This window comes from Odontesthes bonariensis, chromosome 21 (genome assembly GCF_027942865.1).
Source record: "Odontesthes bonariensis isolate fOdoBon6 chromosome 21, fOdoBon6.hap1, whole genome shotgun sequence".
Classification (NCBI taxonomy): domain Eukaryota; kingdom Metazoa; phylum Chordata; class Actinopteri; order Atheriniformes; family Atherinopsidae; genus Odontesthes; species Odontesthes bonariensis.
In genome coordinates this window covers 13,258,601-13,270,883 of record NC_134526.1, presented here as the reverse complement: position 1 = coordinate 13,270,883, position 12,283 = coordinate 13,258,601, and the positions used below count along the sequence as shown (strand labels likewise).

The following is a 12,283-nucleotide window of genomic DNA, read 5'->3' as shown; positions in this document are numbered from 1 at the left end:
TTGAATGTTGTACTTGCTTTTTCAACTGAAGAATATTACATATATTAATATAGATGCCCAAACAAAAATCTGCAGGGGTAAACTGCAACTATTCTCAGTCCCTGTAGACAAAGTAAAGAGTTGAATGTGTCACGTAAATTATTTGTGGTTTAGATAAGGATCTTAAACTTGATTTTTGTTTGTTACTGATAGACCACCAGACGAGGAACGGAGAGAGTGCAAAAGAAAGGAAGTGTGACTGGAGATATTTCAACATTGCAGTGAAGTGGGAGGGTGTAAAGCGGAGGTTAACATGCTTTGTGTCTGGTCTTCAGCTTATTCAAGACTTCATACATGATGAATTGACTAAAAAACTTGACACCAACAGTTTCATTTTGTTTCAGTTTACAGTTACAGTAGATCTTTGAGTCACCACAGGTGCTGAAGTGATACAGCTTAAGATCTCTGCATCTGCATCTTTTCTTTATCTGACTACTACTCCTCACCGTTGAGCAACAAGAAGAGAGCCCACCCATTTTCAGCTTTTTCACACCTCTGTCTCTTCCGACTCTTATTGGTATCTGCAGCCCCTTTGAAGTAACAGCCTTGACTTGTGGAGGATAGCTTTACACTGAAATGTTTTTCAGCAGCTCAAAGAACACAGAGGCTATGGATGATGGTGGTTGTCCCTCTGTGTATGTGGTGGACACCCATGCTACACGGCCTACTGTCCCTCCTAGGTTGAGCCAAAGGGGGAGGCGTACTGGGGTAGCACAGACCCTGCTGTTCCTGCTGGTGAGCCTGGCGTTGAGCGGCATGCTCATAGAAGCCTGTCTCATCTATCGTCTGTATAAAACTGAATATGTAAGTATCATCAGCCAACGAAACCTTTTGTAACCTCACCTTGTGATTCTTTGACTGTGCTTTTGATTTCATTTTGTTTTCTTTCATTACATTTCCCTTTGAAACTAACGAAACCTCCCTTTTTGTCATAACCCCTCATTATTCAGCTCTACTACCTATTATCACTTTCCTTTTTTTTTTTTTTCGTTTTCTTTGTCATGATTCCTATTTTTATGAAAAAATATTTTCCCTTAACATTTTTCCTTAAATACTAGCCATGAGTATTTATCATCGGAATCAGACACTTGAATGATACTTGATTAGGCCTAAACTTGTACTGTAAAAACCTGAATTTAACTGAATGCGCATGTTTATTATAAAGATAAGATTCTAAGGCAAATATTGAAAAATGTAAAATTGATGTCAGAAAATATACGGCCATACCTAATGTGTTGGTGATAAAAATATTCCTTAAGACATGTAAAATTTCAACAGTTGGATTTTTCTTTTAAAGCGAGTGTAAAACACGAGTCAAAAATGAAGGAACACTTAGTGGAATTTCTAAAGGGGAAACTTCAACCACTCAAAAGTCATCCTGAGATTGTTTCCCAGTGTCATGGTGTGATATTGTTTCATATATCACTTGTTATGTCACATAACATTTATTTGTGGGGCTCGTAAATGAAATATGATACATAAATTATGTAAACTGAAGCTCTCTCGTGACAGAAACTGAACTTACTTTTACTCTAATCATGTGAATATTTTTTTTTGTCCAAAAAACTGCTGATGGTGAATAAATATCACTATAATGGGGAAGAGAGCAGAACAGAGATGGAGAAGTACATTAGATAAAGCCTCTTTACAAGAATTCCATTGACGTCTTCGGAGGGGGGGGGGGGGGCTGGCAAATGCTCTGTTGGTGGAGGATGATCACTGGTCACCGTCATTACTCTGGTACAATTTCCTGTGCAATGCTCATGATTTGGTTGAGGGCAGCAGTCACGAGTTTTAAGGGGGGCAGCGACATGGCCTTCCGAGCAGACATTGGTATAGACAGCACATGCTCAAACAAGAGATGGTGTGGCAAAGGAAGTTGTCTATTTCCTGTATCATGACTGTGACCTACCTTTTACCCATGATCAACCAGACTGCCCTGTCCTACTTTCCGACGGTGCTCTGCAGAACATAGACACTGTGTTCAGTCAATAATGTGGTGAAATGATTTTAAAGACAAGCTCATATTCAATGCAGTTTTTGACTTTGACATCATTCTTTCATGCATCTTTACGCATGAAAGTATTTTCATGATTTTTGAAATTAAAGGATTTTCATTTGCATTTGTGAGCAACACATGCAAAACCTGTCAATGCAAAAAAGTGAACCAGAGTTTTTTTCTTTTTCACCCACTGCAGGAGACCAAAGAAGCATTCTCCAAGCTCATTGCAAGTATGTCTCAGCACTATTTGCACAATTCCTAAATATTTTCAATTTCTTTTTTCCAAATTTTTCCATGTAATGTCTTCTTCTCAAACAGGCGATGAGACCTCTCCCACTAAACCTCCCAGTCGTGATATTCTTCCCTCCAAACCAGTTGCACATCTGACAGGTGAAACCAGCAGTTTTGTCACTTTTGTTCATATCATGTTCACTTTAGTACCTAAAAAGGAAATAAACCACTCTGCCAGCACCCAATTAGGATTTAAAGTATTCTAAAAGTCGTGTTTATTTTTCAGATGGACAAGATGTCGTTCATGACAAACATATCATGGCATGGAGCATGAATGCAGACCCTCTCCTCTATGAAATGGAGTACAAAAACCGAAACCTTATCATCCAGGAAGAGGGTTATTATTATGTCTATTCAAAGGTCTTCTTCTCAGACCATGGCCTTTTTCACCATTTTGTTAATTTACATACAGAAAAGTATGCTGGGGGATATATTAACCTGCTGCAGGCCAGGAAATCCTCTCCAGCGTCGAGCACAATGAGATCCAACAGTTATCTGGGTGGAGTGTTTCATCTCTCCAAAAATGACGCTCTTCATGTAAACGTCAGTAACACGGCACAAATTATACGACACAAACCCTCAGAGAACGTCTTTGGTGCGTATATGATATAGATATCCCAGAAAAGCTAAGTGCTTAGAATAGGTTTTAATGGTTTGATAAAGCATTCCACGGATTTTGTTTGACATTAGTAATGATAAATACAGTTAAATGCTTCTTGTGCCTTGGCTTGTTACGAGGGGTTGGACTGTGCTGGTGGCTGTCTGTGGGTGAAATGTTCACCTTTAACAGTGAAACTAAACTTTGATATGCATTCTTAAACTCACATTGATACCTAATCAAAATCAAATTGTTCAGTGATGAATAACGACAGATTGTTCAGTCTTTGTGATCTTCATATTGTTAGAAAAAAAAAAAATATATATCGTCTTTATGCTAAAATTAAAAATCAAAAGTATAAACTTTAACCCTACACATTTTGTCTGATTTTTTGCTATATTACAAAGTGTGTGATATTTATTTATTCCTCCCAGATGCAACTATGTTAATTCTGCTGTATTTATGCACAATAATGTGATGAAATAAACAGATTTTAAATAATTTAAAAGCCTGTTTGCTTTTGCAACTGTAATATTTTCACTTTCTGTCCTATCAGGTGAGGCTATACTTAAAGTTAGGTGGTCTGAGTAGCAGCAAATGTGACGCATTCAGTCTAACCACACAACAGAAACTGTGCACAGGGTTTAATTGCACAACGACATATATACATCAAACTGAACATGTTCTTGTTGCATTGTGCAGCTCACAGGTTCAGGCCACTGGGGGTTCTCCCATGATGTTCTTCACAGTTTGGATGCACATTTTTATTTCCTTATGTTGGGGTTGTACGTGTCCTTCACACATTTTATTTACTTTAATGCTGTAAATTATAATTTCCCTTGTCTTTACCTTGATGACACATCTGCTGACAAGGTCTGTGTAAAAAAAAAAGCCTTATTACCCTTTTAAGTGCTTTCTTTCTTACCCTCACACGGTTACTGTTGTGCTTTCCCTTCATCTGTGGCTCTTCGAAGAAGCCGCTCATGAAAACGCCCACAGAGTTGTATATTTGTAAACTCAAGAGGAAGTGGTAGTGGGGGCTGCTGGGGGGGAGGAGGGTGTCAGCAGAAGATAGCCTGACTCACTTTCCAACCCCAGACCCGGAGAGCAATGGCTGGGGGAAATGTTCTGCTGCAGGACTGTGGACCTGTACGTGTGTGTGAGAAAGTGTATAGAAGTGGGTGAAAACCTCAAATTATTTTTCCCTCACACACGGTTCTCATTTTTCAGATCAGGAAAACCCTTCCTACCACTGAGACAGTAGTTACTCTCCAAAGTCTGGCTACACGTACGTGTTAAACACAACCTGAATAGTTAACACATCTATCAAATGACATGTCGCCTTCACTCATATGTCTTACAGTCTCTTTGAGTGATAAATGAATGTGTGAGTCATAGTCTTCCATCACTGGCTGACCTGTGAGGTGTGTCAGGCTCGAATTACAGAGAAGGGTGAGCTGTATCAGCTGTGTGGTTGGGATTCATACCAAATCACATTTAATCTCTGAACTAAACATGACTGGTACAGAAAATCTGTGTGGGATGAGAGTTGTCTGTCGGTAGTTGTATTTTAAAACACACTTCCGTGTACGAAAGCAACATTTTCCAATCATAAAGGCAGGTTTGTGTTGTCAGATACAAATCTGTTTAAACGCTGTCAGTTTTTGTATACTTCTTTTGAAGTAAAGCTTTTGTTTTTTTTTAGAAGCTTTTTTCAACAATGACACAACATGCATTGCCTAAAAAAAAACAACGTTACTACTAAAAGCAAAAGTGAGAGAGGTGGTCGTGATACACTGAAAATGGTCCGTGGCTAAATGCTGTCCCCTTGCGTTGGGCTCTAGATCAAAGGGTGAACAGCAGAGAGAAGAGGTTTGAGTTGAGTAAAGCATTGAGTGGGTCTCTTTGGTGCTGAGTTTGATTAAATCATTTTCAATTAAGTTAGATGGAAATTATACTCACACCCAGGCTGCCACAAATCTGCATGTGGACACAGAACGTCACTCACTGTGAAACACAAGGGTAGGAACAAACCAAAATGGGGCAGAGGCCTCTAATAAGTGAGACAGAGTGGGCGGCGATAACTGGGTATTTCTTCTATCTGCACTTGAGAACAATATCTCGGTGCTCTATTTTGTGTAATCGAAAGTTGTGGTGGCTACAGTAGCTTGAGAAAGGGGAGTATGTGGCTGAGGTTTGTAAAAGAAACTTTATCAGACAAAACTTGGAAAATACACCTCTTGGCCTTGATGACTAGCTTCATGTTCCTGTGACCTTTTTGTTGCAATTTGTTTTCCATTTTTAGCACTGTGATGTAACTGTAGATCAATAGATGTGATGGATGTTTATGCATACCTCTCCACATGCTCTGTCTTGGGGGTATGTTCTTCGACAGCATGTGACGGGGAGGGTCCCCCTGTCACTCCTCAATTAGCGGTTTTGTGGCATTGTGCCACCGTTCATTTATGACCTCATTTTCACTGTAATCTCAGGGTCTCAAAAATGATTCACAGTCAAAAGCAAAACCAATTCATTTAATTTTGCGCCATATCGGGAGGCTTTTAAAGACATCAATAGTAATACAAAGAGCACAGAAAATAACATTTTTCACGAGGACATTTTTATATTTCATTAACAGAACAGCAGTTCTGTTAATATACTCAAATCTAAAATATAAAAAAATTAACTTATTCAAGAATTCCCTAAACAAATTTAATCCCTTTTTAAATGCACAAGAAGTACCTCAATGACTTTTGATGAGATGTTCAAGCATGACTTAAATAAACATTGTTAATACATATCAGTGACTCACTAACTATATAATATAATCTGCGCTGCACAGTGAGACACTTTATCACACAGTGTTGAGACATTAATTGGATTTCAGCTGATCTGTCAATGGAATTTTAATATATACAGTACATTTCCTGTACATATTTTGGGACCAAAAAAATGATAAATACAACATAAATATATAAATTCCACCTATTCAAAACATACTGAGAAATAAATCAGGAGTAAGCAAGAAGGAACTGTGCAAATAACAACATTTAGCTGAAAAGTTAGGTTTTCTGCCAATAATTGTGGCACTGCAAAATAATACATTCTTGCAACACATTTGAAAATGTAAAAAAATTCTAACCAAGAAATGACATTTTAAGTGGTTCCTTGATCAAAGCAGTTTGAGACAAAATGAGAACAATCCAACTTCTTCAAAAACATACAAGGGAAAATCCCACCAAACCTACAGCATTCTGATAGAACTTGAGTTTTTCAGTGTGAATTTAGAAAAGTCCACACAATAAGCATAACATCAGACAGATTTGTAGTGACAATGCTAACTTCAGACTAATTCTAGAACGGATATCCAGTACATCTAATTTGCTAGACAAGAGAATTACCAAAAACATGAATCACTATAGATTCACACTCTAAGTTTGGGTTTTCTTTTTCATGAATTCAAATGGGGGAAGTTTTTAGCCATCCAGTAGGTAAAAACAAACAAAAAAAACTTCAATGTTGAATCCAGCTGTTTCATTCATTCTCTGTGACCCTTTTTGTGACTGCAGAAAGACATTTGTTGACGTGATGATCCAAATGCACAGACAGATGCTTGTACAGTCCCAAGCAAACAATAAGTGCTCTCAACGGTGTTTGCGTCAGAACAGGGTTGCTTGAGAGGGGGTCCAGAGATGGACAGGTGCCCGTGAGAATGAGGCCACTGTGAACTACATTCAAGACTTATCCATAAAGATGATATCCAGGTGGGTCACAGAATTACTTGTATTAACACACGATGATGGGGGGTCAATGTTCACCACCAAATACCCTCCAGCAAATAGCTCATGTGCCTTGCTGAGCAAGCCTGTGCTGTTTGTTTTTGTGTTAATCCAACCCTCCAGCAGAACATTGTTTTGGAACTTCAATTTCACTGCGTGCTCCAATTTGTCAGAGTCATTTTCATTTCCACACTCATACAGAGTCACCTGAAGATTTAGGAAAAAGTATCCATCCTTCTTTATTTTGAGATCGTCTCCACACTTTGAAATCACACCTGTAGATTGATCTGGTGAAATCCATGTAATTTTGCTACTTGCTGTGGGTGATAGAAAAGCTGCTGTTAGCTGTGAAAGTGGTTTCTTGAATAGTATTATGAATATTTTGAGAAATAATTTCACATTTAGCAAACACAAACATATTGTTTTAAGTTGTCATTAAATTGGTGAAATAGCATATGCTGGAATTACATGTTTCCTCTAACAAGAACATTAATTGTATTGCCAACAACCTGACTCATTTGTATGCGTTATTTTATGATGACACACTTAACATGGGAAATTTTTACCTTTAGTAGCCTCAAAGGTGAGCATTTTGCCTTTTCCGAGGTGAAGCCCATCATTGGAGCGGTGCTGTTAAAAGGAAACAAGATGTATTGCTCTTAGAATATCAACTTTGAATGTTGTTCTTCCACAGTGACACACAAACCAGCTACATAAAAGCATTTGAACTTGTTGATGTGACCAACACCTCCACCTCTGAAGTGAGCATACATTATGTACTATCTTCAGAAGGAAAATGAAGAGACAACAGTTTAGTTTAGTTTAGTGGCATTTCCCCGAATGTGGCAATGACGTCACTGTGCTTCCTCCAAGAGGTGAGGAGCGTGGTTAGACTGAAAAAAGTAACTCAGAAGGAGATGGGAGCAATTTGAGATTCATCTGCTGTCCCTGCATGATTTAATTATCTGCAGTATTGCGACTGTAAATATGTATTAAACACACACACACACATATATATATATATATATATATATAAACTACCTCCTACAACATGACTTCTTGAACTCGAAAAGAATGTTTATTCAGATTATGGGGGTATTAAACCTAACATAGTGAGGTCAGTGATACGCAATCTCTGAAACTGTAGTTATCTTACCAAAGATGTGTAGCATACCTTAGATTGCATTGTGGGGTTTGGTTCTACAGTGCTACTGTTGGTTCTACTGTTCAGTGACTGGAAAAAAATAGAAGCACAACATATACTCATGATATGTTACACAGGAGGGTTTAGAAAATAAATGGCCTAACTGCGGATGCAAAAAAGACCATTCAAGCTCTAAGAATGACACTGATTAAATCTAGCAATGAAGATCAAATGCTTGTAGAAACAGTCAGTCATTGTCAAATAGAACCATTCTCCTGTATTTAAACATGTTAGCTTACTACCCCAGAAATGCCTCAGTATTACTTCATTTTTTTATGACTTTAGGTAATGGACTGATAAAAAAAGACTTTTCAATCTGAACAAAATGAAATACCTTTTACTATCTGAGAGTTATAACCAGTTACAGACCACATGCATAGATGTTTTTCTAACCAGTAATGCTACTATCAAAACCACATGAAAGAGCAGATGAAGTGCACAGGTATTTCAGCATACCAGCATTGTCGCTGTCATGTTCACTCATTCAAATCTGACATAGCTAATGTAAAAGTTTAAAAATGTAAACTTGGTGTCTCATCATTAAAGACCCTAATACACTTGAATGTGAAGCTACTTTAAGAAGTCTCACCCAGCCATTTTGTCCTGCTGTGAAGAAGAGGGTGATCAACACAACCTGGATTATGGAAATGAGGGTGGTCCACAACAGCAGGATATAGACCAGGGACTGCTGTGTATGCTGTGGCATCGTCTGTCCGACGGCAGCGTTCAGAGCAATCTGAGCCTGGGGAGTGCAGGAAGACAGATGTTAAGAAATGACGACTGTACAGGTCCCGAGTTTCCTCTTTTGTGCACCCAAGCGGTGTGTTCGCTTCCTGAGCTCACTGCGTACATATGATGAGGATGTTTTAATGACTGACTCTAAGTAGCTACAGAACAAACAGCAGTCCAAATGGTGCTTTCCCCTGAATGTTAGAGAAGACCGATACTTCAGGACGAGATTATAAGTGCATCTGGGGTTGGCCCTTTTCTCCCACCCACCACAACTCACACAAAAAGGAGGAACAAAACTTACTACCAGGGAGAGAGGGAGAGAGAACTTTGACATGAATTACAACCAAAGTGAATCTCTCAGTTCCTTATTTATCAAAATACTTTGTGAATAATGATGAATTGCGCGTGTGTGTCTGTTATATTATCTTTACTTAGCTGTTTTTGTTCTCTATATCACCTTTTCCCCCCAAATATGTGTTTTTATCAAACACATATGCAATGAACGTGCTTAAATGAGTCTGCATCAAGACGATGTGCTACAGGAATCACTGTAAAAGTTAAACAATAATCTCGTGCAATAATTCAGCATTCAAATTTTCAAGATTACTAAATCTAAAATGAGTTGTTTTGTCTTTTTGTTTGGTTTGGTGGTCTAATAAAGACTATAGAAAGTCTTCAGAAAATAGGAACTATTACTTTGTACTAACACCAAATAGTGCTGATTGAACATTTCAGTCAGCAATATCTGCATAATGATGTATTCACATAAAATCCTATATTCAGTAAACAGCATTATCTGTATCTGATCTGTGATCTCACATTGCAAGATTGTGCAACAAATGCATCAAACTAAATGTCATGGTAAAAAAAAACAGTGACATTAGGAGAATGTCAATACGCTGTTTACTATTTGTACTTCTTGAAAAGTTCCACCTGCATCTTAATTCTGGTTGAGGTCAGTGAATGTGGTTTCACTTTCTCTGTTTGTTCTTTGTTTGGGGAAAGTTTTATGGCAGAAAAACAGGATGGGCTCTGGTTCAGGTATGTGTCATCAGACTCAACAGGTATGTGTCATCAGGACCTAAGAACCTGGGAACCTTTATGTCTTGCAATCAATGGTCAAGTGACACAATAACAAGGAAAGTTATTACCGACTTAAATCCACAGTGGCTGAAAATATATTTTTCCTTTTTCTTTTTCCCCCTTTGTCTTCTTTTTTTTTTTTAGCAGAATAGTAATTTATATGAGTCAGCAGTATCCAGTCATGTGCATAATAAAGCATTCTAAGAAGTCCCTTGAGTTTACCAGCCTAATATTTAAACAAATCATGGAAATAAACTTGTCTCAGCAATGTATTCAGCATTTTCAGGTTATGTAACACTTTCCAAACAAAAGGCTCATCAAACGGCATTACCCTAAATGAATCATAGTTTCTTTTGACAGAAACAGAGAAAGCCTATTGATGCAAATTTTGAAAAAAAAATATATGGAGGAAGTGTTGATGAATATCTTTGAGAAATGGCTAAATCAGTCATGGCAACAAAGACTCTTGATATGGATTGTCTGACAGATATTTGTTCATTAAGGTTGTTAACTTGTTGTCCTTTAAATACACTCTATCAACATCTGTGGGGGTGGGGGGGCTGGATTCAGCTGTCATCGGGCGAGAGGCAGGGTACGCCCTGGACAGGTCACCACTCCATCAGAGAGACAAACGAGACAGCCACGCGCACTCACACTCACTCCTAGGATCAATTTAGAGACACCAATTAACCTGACATGCATGTTTTTGGGTGGTGGGAGGAAGCCGGAGTGAGTGTTGTTGATTCACTATGTAATTACTTCCTCTAGTTCTCTAACTGATTGTTTACAGCCACCTAGTGGATTAAAGTCAGTAAGACACAGGGATTTCCCAAAGAAAGTCTACATCTAAAAAGATACAGCTTTGGTGGAGCCACATGATTACAAAGGTGCTTATAATGCATGATACTTATAATAAAGAAAGAGTTGGTGTGGTATTTTAAATGGTGTTTTGGAGCTCAATAATTCTTCTGGGACAGAGAATAGAAAAGGAAAATGCTTGAAAGAAAATGGAAAATTATGTGACAATTGATTGCAGTCTTCTTTTCATTGTCACTTGCTCCTTTCATTTGTTTTTCTGACACTTTTTCAGTTTTGCAGTTTTAAAATCGAAAGAAACGAAAATCACAGAAATGAAATGACAACCGCAGGCCTTTATGTAATACATGCCCATCCCCTACTTAGAAACTGAGGGCTTAGTAAATAAAAGCTTATGTAAGAAGTTGAGCAAAGATTTTTTATCAGTGTTTTGTACTTGTTTCACTCTGTGCTGTGTCTCTGGCATGGTATTTGTATTAAAGACTTGCAATTAAAGAGCAATCTGGAAAAGGTTTTTCCTTACAGTATGCAACGCTTGATCTACAGCTCATGAAAAGAAGAGGGCGACTGAAAATCAGAACCTAGGTTGTTTTTATATTTCAAACTTTATATTTCTTTTTTTTTTCATTGTAGATTCAGCTTAAACTTTGCTATTTTTCACGTTAAACCTAAAGCCGCTTTCAAAGCAATCCAGAGAACATATGAAACTACAATACTGTAATAAGAGCTAAAATGATTGAACAGATTGAATCCCAGACAGAAATTGGTTCTGCAAAATTTCTGATAAACATATAATGTCTCTATTTTGCCTTTATGGTGGTAACTCAAATCTGTACGTGCTGTGCCTTCTGTCCCAACAAAACCTTAAAAAACTTTGAAGGTCGTTCATTTTATTCATCATGTTTCAACATTTTGAAACCTACAGATGTATAAAAAAAAATATTTTATGGAGTGTCACCCCATACAAAAGATTTGTTTATCCACCAAAGGTTTGGTTTCCAATCTATATACTCACATTGCTGAAGGTGTGGTAAAGCCTGTACAAGTTGATACGCTTTGGAGCCATGATCTTTCAATTGCACCTTCCACAATCAACTGGACAACAGTATGACCAAAGATAGTTTTATCATCACGTAACCCTAACCTTCAGATGATTCATTATAACTTTATTCACAGACTTTATACTACTCCTCTTAAATTATTTTACATGAAAAGAAAATCATCACCGACATGCGAGCTGTGCTCTTTAGGAGCTACAGGAACATTTCTACATATGGTCTGGGACTGCCCCGGGGTAAAAACATTTTGGGAAATTGTTTCTAAAAAGATCTCTTCTATTCTTGACAGTACCATCCCTTGCTCTCCAAGGATTTTGCTACTGAACGATTTTACTGAGCTAGACCTTTCCTTGATGCATCAACGCTGGTGTTTGGTAGCCCTAACTGCCGCTAAAAAAAATAATCGCACAAAGATGGAAAACTCCCCATGCTTTGTCACAACAACAATGGATTAATACAGTCATAGATCTGGCTAAACTTGAGAAATCTGTGGCCAGTATGCACGGTGCTCAGAGCAAGAATATTAACTTGGTCCTCTTTTATTGATAGATTATTGGATTGATGGCTTGGGATGATGTCCTGTTGCTTTCTTTTTCACTTTCTTATCCTCTTCTACTTCTAGCATCTACACATCAACTATTCTGAGCTGTTTTTTTTAATTTTTTATTTTTTTTTGATAAA

At 37.8% G+C, this 12,283-nt stretch overlaps 1 protein-coding gene and 1 long non-coding RNA gene across 2 annotated transcripts; one reads left to right on the top strand and one right to left on the bottom strand.

The window, feature by feature from the left end:
• The first annotated feature begins 300 nt into the window (after positions 1–300).
• Positions 301–3,412, top strand: tnfsf14 (TNF superfamily member 14). Its single transcript, XM_075453788.1, has 4 exons — positions 301–843; positions 2,238–2,271; positions 2,360–2,431; positions 2,559–3,412. The coding sequence occupies exons 1-4, from the start codon at positions 616–618 to the stop codon at positions 2,942–2,944; spliced, it is 720 nt and encodes a 239-aa protein (XP_075309903.1). The 5' UTR covers positions 301–615; the 3' UTR covers positions 2,945–3,412.
• Positions 3,413–5,443: 2,031 nt separating this feature from the next.
• LOC142371424 (uncharacterized) lies at positions 5,444–8,777 on the bottom strand. The gene is made up of 4 exons (XR_012768032.1): positions 8,503–8,777; positions 7,884–7,943; positions 7,276–7,339; positions 5,444–7,026 (listed from the first exon to the last, which is right to left on the bottom strand). It is a non-coding gene; the product is annotated as an uncharacterized LOC142371424 (long non-coding RNA).
• Positions 8,778–12,283: the final 3,506 nt, after the last annotated feature.